General features: G+C 40.4%; 1 protein-coding gene across 2 annotated transcripts in view; it reads right to left on the bottom strand.

The window, feature by feature from the left end:
* Positions 1-221: 221 nt before the first annotated feature.
* EPAS1 (endothelial PAS domain protein 1) overlaps positions 222-19,522 on the bottom strand; it is an 80,320-nt gene continuing 61,019 nt past the window's right edge. For both annotated transcript variants that reach the window (XM_075496256.1, XM_075496257.1), the window contains 10 exons: positions 13,258-13,364; positions 8,214-8,361; positions 7,242-7,450; positions 6,730-6,917; positions 5,733-5,843; positions 3,523-4,007; positions 2,265-2,388; positions 2,058-2,175; positions 1,333-1,518; positions 222-592 (listed from right to left, as the gene is read on the bottom strand). In XM_075496256.1, coding sequence (XP_075352371.1) covers positions 441-592; positions 1,333-1,518; positions 2,058-2,175; positions 2,265-2,388; positions 3,523-4,007; positions 5,733-5,843; positions 6,730-6,917; positions 7,242-7,450; positions 8,214-8,361; positions 13,258-13,364 — 1,828 coding nt within the window. In that variant the 3' untranslated portion in view covers positions 222-440. The remainder of the gene's footprint in view (positions 593-1,332; positions 1,519-2,057; positions 2,176-2,264; positions 2,389-3,522; positions 4,008-5,732; positions 5,844-6,729; positions 6,918-7,241; positions 7,451-8,213; positions 8,362-13,257; positions 13,365-19,522) is intronic.

The following is a 19,522-nucleotide window of genomic DNA, read 5'->3' on the forward strand; positions in this document are numbered from 1 at the left end:
TTTCAGTTTGGCAGATCAACAAAAAACTGTGGTTGGAGATTAAATTTGTTTCATTCATCTTTGGCAATAATAATAAATCTTTGCAGTACTGCAGCCAAAGTATCACATGATGAGGCATTTATACCACAGCTTTTTATTAGCATGAAATTTGAAGAAAATTTCAGAGTATAAATTACAAGTAATGAGATAAGGGGAGGGTAATCAAACTCTCTAAACAACACTTTAATTGCAACAGAGAAAATACAGTAGATGTATTTCTTTAATATGAATAATAAAGTGAGTAACTTCAAAAGGCCACTATTTGGTAACGTGGACAGGTTCAATATCTGAGTAAAATCCTGTAAAAGTGTATTGGTATTAGAAATTGTCTACTTGCAAAAATATATTTAAAAACTGAAGCTGTTTTGAACAGTATAGGCCACGGAATATTGCAGGATCGCTCAGGTTGCCTGGTCCAGCGCTCTGAGCAGTTCACTTCCCTGCAGAAGCGTAGAGCTGCCCAAAACAGGGACGTTCACCTCACAGTCATATCTCGTCAACTCGGGCAACAAGTAGGGTTCAAAGGAGGGCCCCAGCAGACGACTGGTCATACCTAGAAAAGATTACTGAAGTAAGTCATGCTGCCAAGACCAGAGAGAGGACTTCTTTCCTCTCTTCCCTCTTCTGTTTATACCAGTTATAACTTCATTTTGCGTTTATGTCAATATGCCTCAAACCACCAACAGTTACAGGTTTCAAAGCAAACGTACGCATTGCTCTGCAAGCATGTCCCACAGACAGGTGCAGTTTTTCACCTCCACCCCCAATTTAGATTGTTCTGAGAAAAATTATATTGGTGTAGATGAGGAAAGCTGTAATAAACAACACACATTTCTAAATTGACACCCACTCCCCTTATATATTAAAAGGGACATATATATATCCCCCCTTTAATGACTTATTTTAACTTTCAGAAGGCACACGTTAAGACTATAACCTACAAACCTCCCATATCAATGCTGCAGTGAAGTTGTTTAAGTACAATTTATTCAATTCCATCACAAGACAAGAGTATGGATGGAGGATGACTGGACCTCCAAGGTAAAAATGTATTAAGTTTAATTGAAATGAAGGTCAAAAATAATTTTTCCTCATGTGTTACAAATGTAAACATTAAAGTTTCACACTGAACAACAGAACTAGTTTTTCATTCTATGAAGCAATACATATTTGGTTCTTGCTTTGTCATCCTCCTCTTTTTTTTTTTTTTTTTTTTTAACTGTTTTCTTTCATGGAATCAGTACTGGAACTAAATACCAACACTTCCCCATTTTTGTATTTGACAGCTCTTACCTGACGCTTTACAAGCTGGCTGGACAGTATAGTCCTGATAATGGGAACTGTAAAACGGAGGGGGAAACGCTCCTGCTTTCAAATTCTCACCAGGACTGCCACAGGTGGGTTGTTGCTGCTGCTGCTGTTGCTGCTGCAGTTGATTCATTGGTTGGCTCAGACCTCTTGAGTTACAGACAAATTCATCTGATTTACATAGTAGGGGGGGGGGGGGGGGGGGAAGTTAAACTAAGCCAGTGTAGTAATTATAGTAGATAATACTCATTCAAAGCAAAGTGATACTCGGCGTGACGGTCACACAGCATAGGCATACCTACACATCTTGTCACAAAGGAAGTCCAGAAACAGCACTAGCTCTAGAAGTAGTATTGCACTCAAGATACGCTTGTGTAAGGAAACACAATGTTGTAGAAAGAAGGTATCAATTCTAGCTCTGAGATGACCGCACCTTGGACCAGCATGAGGTAAACTCATCTCCATTAAGCTGATCTCTGTTACCTCCAAAGCAAGGGTGTGACATGTAACATGAAACCATCTACCTGGTAGTTATCAAATGTACCTTAAATTGTTCAGCTCAGTGATAAAATATGATCTTTAATTTTAGCTTAGTGTAATATTTACGGAGCTTATTTACATTTCCTTTTGAAAGCGTTTTTGTTTCTATTCAACCTGTCTTAAAATTGTGTTTCAATACTTAACATTGCAAAACCACTTTCTTATCTTACCAGTAAGAACACTTGTGCTGAGAGACTTCTTTTCTGTAACCAAAGAACAGTTTTCCCCTTTGAGAAATTTCATTCTCTTCCACATTAGGTGAGGTGGGTTAATGACAGATGGATCTCCCTAGAACGTGAAGAGAAGCAAACCAAATAATTACACCAATGACCGTGGTGAGTCCAAAGTTGTGAAGGGGATGCATTTCTTATAATTACCCCACTCAGCTGTTGCAATGCTTGTTCTTCATAATCCAGTTGTCGCTTCAGCTTCAAACTGTTAGACAGAGCAATTCTTGCCGGGTTTATATCTATGCCTCGTTGCCCAAAAGCATCCAGAGGCCTATTGAGAAAGGATCGCTGGGTGAGTGAGCAGGGAGGCAAATCTAAACCATCTTGTTAATTTATACAGATTCTTCTTTCATTTAAAGACATTTAAGGCGTCTTTGACACATGACAGTGGACAGACCTCAAACATAAAATGTTTTCATTTCCTTTTGTTAGTCATCCCACAAGCTTTGGAAACTTTTTACTTTTGGGATCAAAGACTAATGAAAGTCTAGCTTAAACAGCCTCTAGGAATCTCCAGGCAGATATAAAAATGCTGTGGAAAAGAAAGTCATGCGATTTTTAAGGAGAGGATTTCAAGAGCCACACCTGTCCCCTTGCTTCGCATCCTAAATATGAACACACATGTTGCTGTTTGGGGACAAACCCTCTCTTTCCAGATGCATATTCAGACACTGGTATTTCTGCCAACAACAAGAAAGTCATCAGGCTGTGCAGTTTACCTGCTTTCCTGTTTTAAAATGACGGTTGCTATTGTATGTACTCCCTGAATGTTTTAGCATGACCAACAGCAAAGACCCACACTCTGCATGCTACCCAAGAGCTACAGAGAAACTTCTAGCTACCGTAGGAAACTTCTAGGACTGTAGCCTCTGATCTACATCTCATCCCATACCCTTCACGTGTGTAAGAAAGTGATCAAAGCAAAGAAGGGCTGTAGAAAAAAACCCTGTAATTTCAAATCGTAGTTGTAATATTTACGTATGCCAACAATAAATGTACTGTCATTCCTCCCTCTCCCCTATTTTCTGTTGTGCAAAAAATATGTGCAAAATAAGAAAGTATGCATGGGTCCCAGCTGACTGCTGGACCAGTAAGCCTTTTCAGAATTTTTTTTAACTGCATAAAGTCAAGCAGGCTGTGCAAAATTACTTGGGTAATCTTTACCCAACCAGCAGGAAATCCATGCATGCATTCTTACAGGCAGCAAAAGATTAGCCCACTTCTGATTCCCCTAGACTGACTGCTGCTGGGAGAGCACCACACTAATTTCCCCAAAAAGTGCAGTCTGATGCTTATCAAAACAACTATTGAAGCTGAATTGAGAAAAAAGAATTTTCAATATTATGACCCCCCACCCCCAATCTTTTCTGAGTAAAATACATAGTTAGACCCCAAAAACTCTTACCTTTTTTTATATATGGGCATGCTGGGAGAATGTACTGGTGGCCCTGAAGGGGAACTTGATAGGGATCCTGAGTATTTATCCATGAGTCTCCATTTAGTAGGAACATATTCTAAGGGGGGATCAGGTGGCCACTGGGTGTTTGGTCTTCCTCCCATCGAAGACAGCGGAGTGCTGGCTTGGTCATGGTACGGTGGCAGCGATGACCTGCTCACATTGTTGAAGAACACCGATGACAGGGACCCGTGACCAGGATTAATGTTTTTATTTGATAGCTGTGGGCAATATTTCTCTGGGAGGAACTGATTCTGTGAAGCAGAAGCAAGGGGTTGGAAGATGGTACTCATGCTACTTAGACTCTGCTGGGTATTTTGTGCACTTTCAGAGAGAGGACGTTCTTCCTGGCAGATTGGGCTGAGCTGGAAATCTTCTCCATCCATAGGAATGTAAGGAGCCAAGGTTTCAAGGTCCAGTTCATTGAAGTCAGTCTGCACAAAAATAAATTAAGTTGATAAAGAAACTAGAAGTTAATAATAGTTGTGGCAGTTAATGTGATATGAAATACTAGTAGATGTGAAGCTGAAAAATCACTGTATGCCACATTTACCTACATGAAACTGGCCAGCTCCTATTTAAAGATGTCTTATTTCTATGACTAGCATGCATGTTCGTCATATCATCAGCAGCAAAGTAAGACAAAAAACTGAAGAAAAAAACCATCCAAATAAGCAATATTTGCTAAAGCAGCTTGCATGCAGCCTGCAACATCGCTGTGATCTGAACTAGATCTTGTGTGTCATTAAGCTTTGAATAACTTGTCTGCCAAGACTCTACAACACGCGGCATGTAGTTCAACCTCAGGATTTTTCGTGCTAAAATAGAAAACACAGCTTTCTCATAATCCAGCTACATGAAAAAAATGTGTCTAAAAATGCAAAAGTTTTAAAAAATGTAGTTGGAAGGACACTATTGCACTAATTTTTTTTTTCCCTTGGAGAACTAGTCACATTTAAATTCATTTCTCTTGGCGTTTGACCAGAGCTGAACAGAGAGGGAAATGAATGTTGGCCCACCAGTCAGCTCATGACATAGGCACTTTCTAACACTCATTTTTCCCACCAGACAAACCTGCTGATGCGGTGGGACACACCTGTGAAAGCAGATGCTGAGTCTGACAAAACTGAAGTTTGCACATGTCAAGTCTTGCACCGAGTTTGATCCTGATCCACATTTTCCTCCTATCCATCCATTCCTTCTGTTGCTTTCTTGCTATTTCTATGTCCAAACTTAGATAAAATTTCTTCAGGATATGGACTACAGCCTACCTGTATCTTACTAAGTCTGCAAATTGCACTGGCAAATTGAGGCACCTCATTTGGGCCCAAATCGCCCCAAACTTTCCATAGGATTAATAGGAGGAGATGAGTGTAAGGTCTGAGCTTGCCAGCCAGCAATACCTGTTCCTTTCTCTTAAAAGCTTATGTTTCTTAACAGTTAACAAAGGCATTTCAATTAAGTACCTAAAGTTAGGTGGGCTGAATCAGGCCTACACCTTTTATTCACTTGATGTAATGTTATAATAATGGAGGATTAAGAGAGTTATTTATAGAGGGAATTTCTACACTCACACCCTGATTAGAATGCAGGAGACTGACACTTTATGTTGCTTTATGTGCAAGTAATTGCCACATCTCTCTGAAATCCTCCAAGAGGTAAGACAAGAGGAATATATCCAAAATGACATTTTTCATTTTGTAGTTAAAGGAGGCATGTGCTACGAGGGGCATTTCTTTCTCACTTTGAGGTTTTGCAAGAATTAGTTTATTTATATTTTGTTCTAGAAAGGATGTTTACTCGCTAGTCATTAGGACAGTTTTTAAAAAAAAAAAAAAAAAAAAAAGCTGCTGCTTATATTCCTTATCCAGGCTACAGAAGCTTCCAAATTCTGAAAGCTCTCTGCTGCTGCTGCTTCTCAGCAGTGCCACCACAGTGACACCCTAAGGTACTCGCTTCAGAGAGTTAGGGATAGAAATTTACACCCCAGCTTTTGAAAGTGTATATTTTTGTTAGTGTTGTGCATCAAAGTTTTGGTGTACATGTGCAAATGCAGTTTGCATGTATGTTACTATATCTGCACATACAGTATGCATCTGTACTACCTGCTAGCAGGGGACTGATTGTTATGGCTTTTGGAAGAGATACTAGTTCCTTACCTGGGAGTTGCACTGACTTTTTGATTCTGTGTCCATGGCAAAGAGTTTTTCAATCACTTCAATCTTAAGATCTTCATCCACAGAACTGTAATAATCTCCTGGGCTGCTTGGCTGCACAGAAATAAGAATTTGCTATAGCAAGACAACCACAGTATTGGCTTAGCATCATGCAATTTATACTGTGCTATTCAGTAACAGATCTCTCCTATGATACCAGGCTGTATGTATAGTGTCCTTAGAACCCAAAACTGTCCGCTTTTCTCCAACACACGATGACTTGTCACTACAAAATTTGAGAGCTATACTGATTAACAAAGGCACCCAATAGATGAACGTAGTTGTCGTCTTAATTTAAATGTTTTTTTGGCAACTCAGACCAGCAACATGAGATGTACACTATTAAATACTTGTGTCAAAAAGGGAGACGCTTAGCACCACCTCAATGTCTTTATTAAAATTGGACATCCTCTAGTAGAGGCTGGCTAAGAGTGGCTCCAGCTCTTGGGGGCAATGCCCTGAAAGCGCATTCATTCTTTCAGCGAGGAACTCCATGGAGCTGCTCTCAAAAGGCTGAGTTGGGTAAAGTTTCTGGACTAGAGACTATAGCTTTTAGTTATCAAACAGAAAGAAGCCATATGGATCTGGGGCAATGTTGCTAGTGACCACACCATTTTACATTGGCTTTTTATTTAAGGCTACCTCCATGAAAGGTGGTAGCACATTCTTCTACTAGTTGTTTTATAGGTTATAGTAATTACAGAGGGACAGCTGGGAGAAAATGAGGACTGCAATGTAAAGGCAGGATATAGTTCCCATTTGATGTTTTTGCTGTTGATGCTTAAGATATATGCAGTATAGGAGGGATACAGATACACTGAGCCTCGTTAATAAGCAATCAGGCAGGACTGCTAACATGAAAACATCATCTACATATATTGATGGGACATATATATAAAACATAACATGCTTTTTTTTTTTTTTTTAAAGCTCTTCTTACCGTGGAACAGCTACTGTTGCTGCTTGCACTTGGAGTACTGCTGCCAGGGGCAATCTGAGGCATTGTAAAGGATGGTATCGTCAGTGTTTCACCCTGAGCAGCGTGGCTTTTCACTTCCACTGGCCATGCTTTGTTTGGTGTCAAAACAGCACTGGTAAAGGCAGGGGCTTCCTCAAACTTCTGTGTCCCTGCATGGAGTTTTAGCAATATTAATGGATGCTTTTAAGTTGTGCTGTGTTATGATATAATTGCAGCTATTCATTGAAAGTAAACGCTGCTCCTAGTTGCCATGACAATAAGTTGGCATAGACTTAATGCATGTTGTTTAGTCAGCAAGAAAGCTTGATTCTGCTCTCATTCACAGAAATTTTCCACTGGCGTGAGCACGTGAGCTCTTATAGCCATTACTCCTGATTTGTACACACAGCAAACAGACCTTGTCTGTTAAGTTTCTAAATGTAGGCTCACATGTGGTTCTTTGTTGCACAAAAATTATTTATACAAATACTAACCAAAATCCAGGGAAATAATGGCATCGCCGGGTGTTGGTGCCAGCTGAGCAAGTTCCTCTGGTTCCTCCTTTAACTTAGTAAACAAGAAATCGCTCTTCTCCATGCCGGGGACGCCGCTCTCGTAGGCGGTGCTCATTGTCAGCAGGTGAGGCTTGAAGAGCGATTCCGTTTGGTCCATGGAGAACACAACATCGTTCTTCTCAATTTCACTAACAAGAAAATAGGATTTAGGTATTTTGCACTCTAAAAAAAAAAAAGATGTGGGTAATGTAGGCAGTACAAACTCTAAAGCTGGGGCCAGCGCAAGCGTTTTGGCCTCTCTCGGTCGCCTGCCAGGCTCTCGACAGGCGAGGCAAAGTTCCAGCGTTGCTGAGCACCACCATCCCAGATGACGCAGAGAGTGTGGTCAGGACTTCTGTGGGAATACTTGGGGCTTTGTTGCTCTGCTTTTTAAAGGGATGTAGTCGAGGCTATAATGACCCAGACTATCACTCAAATAAGTATTTCCTTTTTTGGCCCCATCTAGGACCAAAAATACTTAAGTTTTGCCAGACAGAGCCAAAACTCCTGATTGGTCCTGATTTTTGAGGCGGAAAACAGCTTCTCCTAGCAACTTAAGGTACAATTACTACTTCGTTTTATCTCCCTGTCACAGCATTAGAAAAACAAAACATATTAGCAGTTGTGTTACACAATAAAATCTTCAGTGCAGGCTTTATACTCTGGTGTATCAGCAGAGCAGCCACTCTGCAGAAGAGAAAGGCTGTGGTGTATTTCAACAGCGTGTATGGGAACAGGCATGCCACATTTTTCATCAATGTCTAACATCAGTAAACAAGACTGAACAAACATGACTAAACTGATTTCAGAATAACAACACTGAATAAGTAGACCCTTCAAAAGTTCCTCTGACTGTTGCATTTCTTCCAGCACAGGAACCCATACATGGTTTTTCTGTCCCGTACAACTTACCTCAGCACATAGTTGACGCAGACGATACACTGAGGCTGTAGGTTGCGTGTATTGTAAATCACCGTTCCTTGAGTCTCCAGCCATACGTATCCACCATGCTTGGCAAGCATACGGTACTGGCCTGTCACTACTTGACCTTTTGTACACACTGAGAAAAGGGGGCAGAGAGATATAAATAATGTAGCATGACAGGAACACACAATAGATAACACTTGTTTTAAATAAACCCGCTTCTGAGTTTTCATTATGCAAAACTACGCTAAGACATTTGTTAGCAAGGATGCTTAACTTTGGGAAAATTTGGCCATTTTAAATATAAAATGGGCTGTTAATTTGAGGTCTCAAGATACATGGCATTTGAGTTCTTTAGATGGTCTGAATATTCAGATCAGAGTGTGGGATTGTTTTTTGCATTTAATGTAAGATCCTAATTGCCCCCCAAAATAATGCCTTGCTGACTGTATGTTTCTTGAAAGTCCCTGTTCTAGAAGTGCCTCAGTTCAGGATCCCAAGTTGATCTGTAGAAAAGTGAATTTACTTAGGTGATGGATAAGCCCAAGAGTCAGATGATTTGAAAGCTATACTCACAAAAAAATTTTAAAAAAATCTCGTGGTTTAAATCTATACCTATCTCTGCAATAGCTTGAAATTAGCAGCCTAGAAGGAACCAAGACCCATGTGACAAATCAAATAATGTTTATTTAACTCAAAATGTTTTTTTGAACTGGCCTGTGTTTCTCAAGCAATAAACTGACAATAGTACAACTTGGTTTAAAGCTTCATCTAGATGTTTGAAGGGTGAAATCCCCCCTCCCCCCACCCCAAATATTTTGTAATATTTGAAGAGAATGAGTTTTCAATATAGAACTTTGAGACGTAAAGTTTTTATGATGTCCTGTCTGTTGTAAATCCTTTCCTAAAAGCAATGAATATTGTCATGCAATTCACAGTTGTCAGTTGAGGAAAAATATTGTTGACTAATGGCAATAAAATTAGGGCTGGAGTATGCAAGTAGTACTCATACTAATAAGAGTTTGTATTTGTAAGCAGACACAGTCACACCGAGTTGCAAAAGTGGGAACTAGCGCAACTAAACCTTTGACCACGTTGGCAATCTTTCCTTTTAAACAGCTTTTATGCCTGAAGACTGTAATGTCATCAAACTAATGCCCTAAAAATAATGCAACTTGACTCAGTAAGGCTGGAAACTTGATTCTGCAGTCTTTGTACAGAAAAATTCCTTGTGAACGTGGCCATTAACAGAAGCTATTTATTGTCAGTCTCTCCTACATTGCCACCATACAAATGTACAAATCCAGGCCTGTGAAATGCAACAACTGTTTTGCAGATAATTGTTGCTGTTTTTATCCTTCTCTCTCTGAACTTTGTTTGTTTTCTTCCTAGGAGTATTTAATCATCCTTCATTTAATTTATTTAGACAAAGTAGAACATTACTTTTATTGATTAAATACTTCTGGTGGAACAAAATCAAAAGGCTTTCATTTCAAAGTGTTTTAGTGACTGGACTGTTCTGCTCTGCTTGTGAAACATAATTACACTGCTTCCTAATCATCAGCTCATCAATAAGAGTCACAGTGTAGGCGCCTGTTACATTACAAAGAAGCTTTTTACTGCTTTAATCTTTTTTTTAATTATTATTATTATTATTCAAAGCATGTCATGTTCTGATATAACGAAGTACAGCAGAATCCCTCTGTGGGGTAATCTCATAAATTACTAATACGTTCATAACTACTGATTTTGTTATCAATGCTACATTTAAGGTTCTGCCTTCAGAGTGAACTTCTCACTTCTCTCTCTTTTTTTTTTTTTAAAGTATACATTACCTTTACCTTTACAGAACTAGTAACATCTCAATTTAATAGGCTCCAGTTATATTCCTTATCTTTGGGTGGAGAAAGGGGGAAGGCAGGGATGAATTTAACTGAACACAAAATTTGTTTTTTAATTGCTAAGAGACACTTGAGAAATATGATTCACTTGGAAGTCTTGTTGAACTTCTGCTAAGTACTACCAAGTGGCAGGTCCCAGATGGTGACATTCAGCTCCCCGCTGAAGTCAACAGCAAAATTCCCATTGACTGTAATGGCAACAAGACCAGACTCTACAGGGAAGCTATTATAGATTATTAATTGCTGAATTGGAAAACATAGCTCTACAGTCAATCTTTTGTGTAGATTTATGTAACAAGACAGAGATTTTCATCTTGCTTGCATAACACGTGAAAAACTGGGTATGCTAAATACTGCCAAATCCACTCTAATCTTCCATTGGATGGTGACTAATTAAGACTTTCGTACTCTATATGCATTATACTTCCAGCCAAGAACACAAACACTATTGTGGCTTGCTTGAATGTGAGGTTGTTATTTCACCTCAAGAAAAAAAACCAACAACCCGGCAGTACAGTAAAACTGCAATAAGCATGATTTATCACTAAATTAGAAGGAAGGAAGGGAAGGAGTTCTGCTTCTATCCAAGAGACTCATTTGAGGTTTTTCTCCCTCTCTCTCTTCCAACTTCAGTCTCCTTCCTCTATTTCCTATGCATCTTTACAACGCTAAATGGTTGGCACTGTCAGAATTGATGACTGTATTACTGCATTCATATATACTTTATACATAGCATGTTTATAATAAAAATTATTGTTTAATACAAGTGTGCTGCTGAACATGAATTCTGAGGCGGATATTTCCATGTATAAATGACCATGGCCAGGAAGAACTAAGTTCTGTATAGCTACATGCTAGAAAGAACTAGTAAGTTCTGTATAAGCTATATACCTGCTTGGTTACCCTGTGCATTAGACAACATCTCAATGGCACACATTATGAAACCTAGGGATTTCCTATTCAGAGGAGAAGGCTTATGTGTGTTTTCTCAAGTCAGGGCTTGCTGTCACTTTGCCTTTGTGGTTGTGCTCCGACTTGGTAAGAAGCCTGACTGTCCCAGAAGACAAGGGAAGTATTTATCTTAGAAAAACTAAAAGGGTCAAATTTGCTGGCAATGTGAAGCAATGGTTCTGTTGTGGGAAACAGCATTTATGAGGCACAGAGTTTGGTCCTGTGCTTCCCACAGTAAAGATCATGCAGGCTGATGCTGTGCTATCAGAAACACTATGGAACAGTTTGACCCTAAATATTTATAACCTGTGCAGTGCACAGTGCCTTGAGCACTCTTGCTGGTATAACTCACCCCTCTAGACTTTCCCTTGCCTTCATTCTGCTTCTCAGTCAGTCCTCATGCCCAACAGCAAAAGTCTGTAGGACGTGGCCCTTTTCAGTAGGCACAAATGGCACCTAGTCATAAACTGTGCTCTACATGAGGTGACTCATATTGCTAGAGTGAAAAGCAACCTCAATCAATGCCTGGTCAAGATAGTTACTAGAAACTCTCCAGAAATCTTTATGTGAAAGAAGTCCCAACTGAACGGTCCCATTTAATTCATTAGATAGGGATAACCAACAGAGGCGCTCTCTCTCTCCTGTTACCAAAGAGATTGCCAGCTCTCATTTCATTGCTTCCCTCGCATTGTCCCATTCTTAGAAATGCAACTCAACGATTCAAAAGCAATGGGGCAGCATACCACTGATTTCTCAGGATGACTCTCGATAGCCCAGCACAGGGTACGGACATCCTATCTATGAATATCACTAATTCCTTGTCATTGCTAAAAGCAGAACACATATTACCTAAGAAACAATTTTAACAAATACATTCCCAGACAAATCTCTGTAAGTATGGTGTGATTTCTTCTCTCTCTGTTTTTTTTTTTTTTTTTTTTAAAGCAGCTCTGGAAACAGGATGATTCATACCAACACTGTTTTACAGCACACAACTTTAATCACTGCCAAACATTCTTTCAAGTAACATTTCAACTCAAAGCTGTCCTGAATCCTTGCCATTGGAGCTCATGCATATTCCCTTTTTCCCCTTAAGGTCAGACAGTTATTCTTTGCTGCTACTTTTCTCTGGGAAGCACAGAAATACTTTCTGTAAGTCTACTTGGTGGGCAATTCCCTACAGACATGACCTCAGTCATGGGCTTTTTTCCTGAGGACAGAGACCTTGATCGTAGTAACTAAAAGGTGGGGTTTTTTTTTAGCTTGTGGACTCCAATCTAGCAGCTTTGCTTTGTTTTTAATAAAAAGAGCAGCAGCAGCAGTTTTAGTGGTTCGTTGCTGAGAACTCTCCCATGCACTAGTTCAGTGGTTGTAACAGCCAGAGGTGGGAAATGTCATTTGTACATTAGTGCACCATGCTGTCTGCAGCCATAGCACCAACTCTAAGGACAGAGACTGAGGATTTAAATCCAACAATTTTAACACACCTTATGTGAGAGAGAGAGGAAGCATAACTGTTTGGCCTGCTGAAGAGAGGGAGCAGATCTTGGCTCTGATCTCTGCTCCCAGAACAATTTGGGCACTTTATGTTGAAAACAGCTAAAACTGGCAGTTCACATAGGCATAAGAATAACAAGAAGCAGCTGTTCCTGGCAGTATATATTATTTGTTTAATAAACATCCCTTTTAGAAAGGCTCCTCGCACATCTGTTTTGGGTGGGGAAGACAGTTGTTATTTGGTAGCAGAAGACAGACATTCAAAAATACACTGCAATAAGCTCTTCCTATTACCCTCTACAGCTGCTCTTCCTGCTGAGCCCTACGGCACACAAGAAGGATGATACCACCAGTAATCGCACTTCTTACCAGGCTAGTACTGCCTAACTCAGCTTTTCAAATTTTCAGCTGATCCTTGTATTATCCCTTAGAGAGACAGTGATTCTCCTCTCTACCATCCAAGTTTAGTTTTAATTATGGCAAAAATCAGACCCTCTGGAAAGATTAGCAGCAGGTTTCAGCTAGACAAGCACAGTAACCTGTAAGCTTTCTTGCAAAGCGTAAATGCTGTTCTCAGATAATATCTGCACACAAGGTGCATTTGTATTTTCAACTACTTATTGAGGTACCCGCAAGCCGTGCTTTATGCGCAAACTGTGAAGGAAAATAAGTATATGACTTACAGTTCTGGTGACTCTTGGTCATACCCTCTGAGTCCAAGGCATGGTAGAACTCGTACGCCGAACGGCCCAGCAGCTCCTCTGGATGGTATCCAATCAACTCTGTTATTCTTGGTTAAGAAAAAAACAGATATTTAAAATTCAGGTCGCTGAAGCCTTCTGCTTACATGTGCAGGGCAGCTATCGGCTCTAGTCCTTAGACTAACAGAATTAAAACCACAATATGAGAAATTCTGAACTTCCGAACACGTTAGGAGCTGTAGAGGACTTCTGATCATGTTCTGAAATATTTCCATGTTCAGAATAAACTGCCTTTTACTACGACTGGAATAAAAATTCCTAGGAATGCCTTTATGTGTGTTGCAAATTTTCCCAGGTTTATTGCACAGTATCTCTTATAGAAGGTCTCAACCGGAAAACTATTGCTGACAAAGTTCTCAAGCTGTCCACTACATGCAGAAACTCCCAACTACCATCATTCAAAATCAAATGCATGTAAGGGGGGCAGTGGTTGCCACCATCAGGTTTAAAAGTATGTGTTCATTTAAAAAAATACATAGAAGGGTTAAATCACTACTTTGGGTATTGCATTTAATAAAACAAAAATGCAAGGTGAGAAATTAAGGGCAGTTAAAAGAAAAAAATCAGCTCATCTACTTAGTGTTTCTCAATTATATGAGAACTTTAGCATGTGGATTAGGTTACTTGGGTGACTAATCCACAAACTAAGTAGGATTTTACACAAAGCAAGCTATGATCTCAAAAACTAGACTTTTTTTAGAGCCTTTCTTGTGTACTCAGGCAAGGCAGGATTTCTCACAAGTTCCTGGATAAATGGAAATAGGTCATGAAACTGTGCAGATGATTTTCTCTAATGAGGGGGGGGAGGAAAAGGGTTCCCTTTTCCTAAATTCAATTTGAAATACCATCACAGACAACTTTACATGAAACACAGTTTGTAAAAAAATAATTCAAAAGCAAAGATATCATATCTTCTGGGAAAATAAGGAAATTACTGTTTTCCAAGTCAACAACAGTCTTGGATGCCTTTTCCTAGCTCTTAAACTGCAATAACAACCTGTAACGTAGCAGAGAGCAGTTAGCAGAAACAACTACAAACCAACTGCTAAGCTGTCATAAACCTTGAAAAGCCAGGAGGTTTGCAAGGAATGGTCACAACTTGCAGCACGTCACTGCTGTCAATGGTAGTGCCCAAGTTTTATGCATCGTAACTAACTCCCTTAGAAAGGCTTTATCTGCCATGACGACATTTGATTAGTTGGCATTGCTGCTTTTAAGAGAGACATCCTCAGGTTTGTGCACTCCCTGGAAGGACAACCTTGGCCCAGCCCTCCAGGCACAAGCATGTCTTTACAAGACAGACATGTAAATACTGTAAAACAAACAGAGCAAGAGCATGGCATTCATCTCCCAGATCCCCCTCCAGCAAGGAACACACATAAGATGGAGCTATTTTGTGTATGGTTTGAACGCCAAGGCACTGAGTCAGCTTTTCCCTCGCCTCCACAGAACTGTATAGCTCATACCCCCAAGGACACCTTGGTTTTGTCACTCTGAAAACTACTCTCTGTCCTGATTTCCATGGAACAAACCTGGGTTTATAATGGTTTAGTTGAGCAAAGACCGTAGTTGGTTTTACTGGGTTCCCCCTGAAGACTTACTCTTCTGTTTATGTTTACAGTTTTGTTTACGCTTACAGTTAGACCGACAGAGGGGAAATTCTTGAATCAGGTTTCAAAAAGAGTTGCTTTTTTGACTCTCTTCACTGACAAGCTTCTGAGCTTTTAAATTGCACCCCAGTCAAATCTGTAACTTTTCTCTGAAACCACAATTGTTTTTTTTTAAACAAAAGCAGAAGGTCTCATAATGAGTTGGTCGTCAGCTGAAGCATCAGAAGAAAACAACAAATGCAGAAGGAGCCCTAATAAAAGTAAGGCTCCCAAAATACAGTTGCTGCTTGCCTTTACGCAGCCAGCTGGGACACATTGGTGTAAGTGGCCAGAGGTTTTTGCCAGGACCAGTGTAAATATACAGCCTTTAAAAACAGAAACTATGGCCTTTGGTTATATAACGGCATACTATCATAAAACCGCCCCAGTTAGTTTGGAGCTCATCACAAGGGGAAGGCTTTTAAAATTCAGGAAGTTGAGGATTTACTCTTAATCCAGTCATTGGGAGCTAGGAGCCAAGTGGGGGTTGAGCGGGGAGAAGGAAAAGGAAATAAAGATAATGGAAAAAAAAGAAGCATCATGTACCCAGCAGCACCAATGCAAATCCAAAACCACGTTACAGCCTTCATGGGTGTCAACAGTGGAACTGAGATAGCAAGCAAAAAATATGCCTTAGAGCAGGCTGAGGGACTCTTAACTCTTGTCATATAGGAACTGCAATCTCTACGCCAAATTGTCTATTCCAATCCTGTAATTTCCCTCTCAAATTGCTCCTCACTGATCAGTTCATAACGAGCATCCTCACTACAGAATTACTCTTCTTGTCATTCCATGGCACAGAATGACTTGTGCTGCGATCCTGCTGTGACAACGTAAAATTGAATTATATCTAATGTAATCTTGGATGAAAGTTAGCAAGTGGTGGGTTGGTATCTTTTTACTACAACCAACTAGAAAGATACAGAAAGATAGAAGTAAGATATCAAAGAATTACCCACAAACTCCACAACATTGGCCAAATTCTAAAGCCACGCCTGGTAATAGTGAAATACTAATGTTGTTTTAAAATAGTTACTTAAAAAAAATTTTAAAAAGGCTAAACAGCCTCTCTGCCCTTGTTAACTGATCTGTTAATCTGTTACTACTATTCACATGCAATACATTTCTCTTTAAACACCCCTGGGAGTGAAATGATTTTTTTTTAAAACATTATAGAATGTTTCTTTCTCCCATCCCCAAAAACCCCTAAAACTGGCTGACATGTTTCCTAGATACATTTTTAAATACCACTATTTTATAACAAACACTCTCTCTCCAAGAATTGTTAACAGTACCAAGTTTGGGTGCATGACTTGGCAGATTACACCCTCCTTTATTCCTCCTCTGGTGCTGCTGACTCTGAAAAGCTTAAAAAAAAAAAAAAAAAAAAGAAAAAGCTTGCAGGCTGCAGGCAGTGCAGGGCTGGAAATCAGATTAGCCAGTTCCATGCCACATTACGCACCAGGGCCGAGGCGGGCAGCTATCCCTGTCTCCATCATACCCATCCCGCGACTCTCCCGAGATGTTCGTGGAAGAAGACTGGCTGCAGCTGACAGCCCGAACAGCACCTGGGCCAGAAGGCAGCGAGTGCTTCGGCAAAGGTCTCTGCACTGACCTCACCTGAGCATCGCGTTGAGGTTTGCCAGTGAGGTGCACCCTCTAAACTCTGTGTGCTTTCCGCAGGAGCCTCTTGGCAATATGAAACGCCAAGTGAATACGCAGAGGACCAAGCGCAAAGGAAAAAGCATCCTCCAGAGCTATGAAGAGGAGGAGTACATAACTAAGAGAGTCACAGAAATGTATGTGCCCCACGGGACCAAAGGGTCATTTACAAAACCCAAGCACAGAACGCAAGACTTCTACTTTTGCTTAGACACCAGACAGAAAATTGCTCTTTGTGCAAGCTGTGGAATGACAAAATTGGAAAACAAACTGTATGGTGGTTTTGGATGGCATTCCCACCATGGTAGGCTTTGTGTTTCCTTTGCATTTGTAAAAGCTAAAATTGGTGCTAATTAGAAGGATAACAATAATTTTTGTTGAAGAAGACAAGTGGACTGAGAGGCTGTTTATTCTCCTGTTAACCACTCGTTTCTGAAAACACAAATACCTTTAGGAGAATCTTAATTTTGCCAGACTAGCACTTCAGTTTTCTGAGCTAAACTTGTCACCATGACGTACTAAGGTCAAAATCTCAGCAAACACAGTAAAGAGGTGGGCAGTAGCCCTCCGCAGTAGCGGATCTGTCCCAACTACTGCTACTTAAATGCTTTTTGAGCGCTACTTCAGTTTCTTTTAATATACCCATTTCTTGGGATGTGGAGTAAAGGCAAAGCGTTGTGCTTAGGGTACACAATGGAGAAACAAGCGATCTGAATCCTATTTCTAGATTTGTACAACTTTGCCCTACCTTATCTCTTTGAGACACGGCAAAGCAAACAAAGCTCACTGCTTCAAAGGCTGCATCTCCTAAGAGATGAGCTATTTTGAGTGTTTTGGTTTTTCTTAAAATTGTCTTTTCTGTCTCTTTATAGGAGCACAAAGCTTTTCATTGTATACCATTTCTTGAGTTAAAATAGTATCGTAAGAACCGTCAGGACTGAGAAGTCAGGCTCTTTGTGAAAGACTGCTGTAATGTTTACTGCTCATAAAAAGAGAGCTGCGTGTATATTCATCGGGCCGTGTGTGGACTGTGTGTGTGAGGGTGTGGATCTCTTAACAAAGTCTTTCTGTATTCAAACTGTTACCAAGTTATTGAAGTTAAATTGGTCTTGACGGGAATGAACAAACAAACAAACAAAGTTATACTTAAAGCAGAATGAGTTAAAAAAAAAAAGAAAGAAAAAATAAAGCCCAACACAGGCACTACGCCTGGGGTAAAGCACTCTGCCAGCCTGCTAGAGCAGGCGGCAGGGTAGCGTGGCAGTCCTGCCAAGTACCCACATTTCCTCTTGAAAATATTCATGGCTTCTTCTACTCAAACCCAGGCCAAAGAAAAAAAAAAGCAAAATCCTGGGACCCCTGTCCACTCCTTAGAGGGACGGCTGGCCTGGTCAGGTGTATCTGCCCTGCTAGGCAAAAAAGCTAGACGGATACATTAAAAACTTCACCAGGACTCTGTCTGTCCTACTCATTTGGTCTATCTAAATCAAAGTTTCGTTATTAACAAAAGAAGTTGGTCATGCTTTTTTCTTAAATATGGCATATACCAAAAGCCAGTTTTGCCAAATGCGGATCTTTGGCTTCAGATATCATCGCTTCACTGTTGTCTCCATAATGCATTTTCTCCCTGAGCAGGGATGGAGGGACAGGAGGTCCTTTCAAATGCATATTTGCATTCTCACCTAATTTAAAAATATTCCCCAAATATAGGTCAAATGGCAAACTGACATAAACCCTCATATGAGGTCCTGTGCCTGCATATTGCTGTTTTACAGGAACATCACTGGAAGCTCAGGATAACTCAGTTTCCTCTCAGCTGGGCACAGCCTGGATCCCACATGTACACTCGTATTAGGAGAAACCTAACTGGGACCAACACTATTGGCATTGCGTCTTCCTGCAGCATCCTATTCTGAATCACCATAGATCCTCCATCGCTCCTTTTTCTTCTTCAACTCTTCTATTAAAATGTTCCAATCAAGAAAAAGTAAAAAAGACTATAACTAATTGGGTTTCTTGTAACCAGGAACATACAATTCCCCAAAGCAAGCCATGCCTTCAAAGTAATGGAGAACATACGCTTTTCAGCATGCCGGTGCCAGGGAACTGGTTTGTGACGCAGCCTCCGGAGCCGCCGCCTGCACATCTCGCCCCGTGCAGCACAGATTTGTTTCCTTAGCAGTCTCTCCTCTCATGTATGCTGCCCGCAGAAATTACAGGCAAAGAGCGCTTCCCCCTCCCCTCCCCAGCACCCCAGAGAGGTCACAGGGATGAAGGTGAAAAGCCAACACCACCTACAATGCCACGTTACCCTCCCTGCTTTCAAAACCCTGGTCCTCTCCAAAACACAGAGTACGGTTTTCTTTTCTTATGCATGAAACAAAAAGGCTGAGACTGCACGTGCTGGGGCACCTGAAGTAGTTTGGGGGTTTTCTATCAAATTCAGATACAGTTGTCACTTTTGTTTTGTGGATTTTTTTTGCCACAGAAATATATTGCTGCTATTTCTATGTACCCATAGCCCCTGCGGCTCTGCACGGGAAGATATGCTGAGCATCAGCTATACCACCAAGGTAACAAAATTGCCTTCATACAAAGACTGCCTTTTTTTTCTGACTAAAACACCCTCACTGGAGATCTTCCCCGACACAAAAGCATTGTGCAGCTGAACTAAATCCTCACTTGGATTATTGAATTGTACCACTAATCAGCGTTTCCATATTACAGCTAAAATAATCCTTCCTGTAAACCACTTAGCCAAGATAAGTGGAGCAAGGGAACATTTTTAAATCGCTCTCCAGGAATGGCTGAAGCAGGCATTTAACAGAACAACCTATTTTTAATATTTATATCTCACAAACCTTTCTTGACAGGCT

This window comes from Mycteria americana, chromosome 3 (assembly GCF_035582795.1).
Source record: "Mycteria americana isolate JAX WOST 10 ecotype Jacksonville Zoo and Gardens chromosome 3, USCA_MyAme_1.0, whole genome shotgun sequence".
NCBI lineage: Eukaryota > Metazoa > Chordata > Aves > Ciconiiformes > Ciconiidae > Mycteria > Mycteria americana.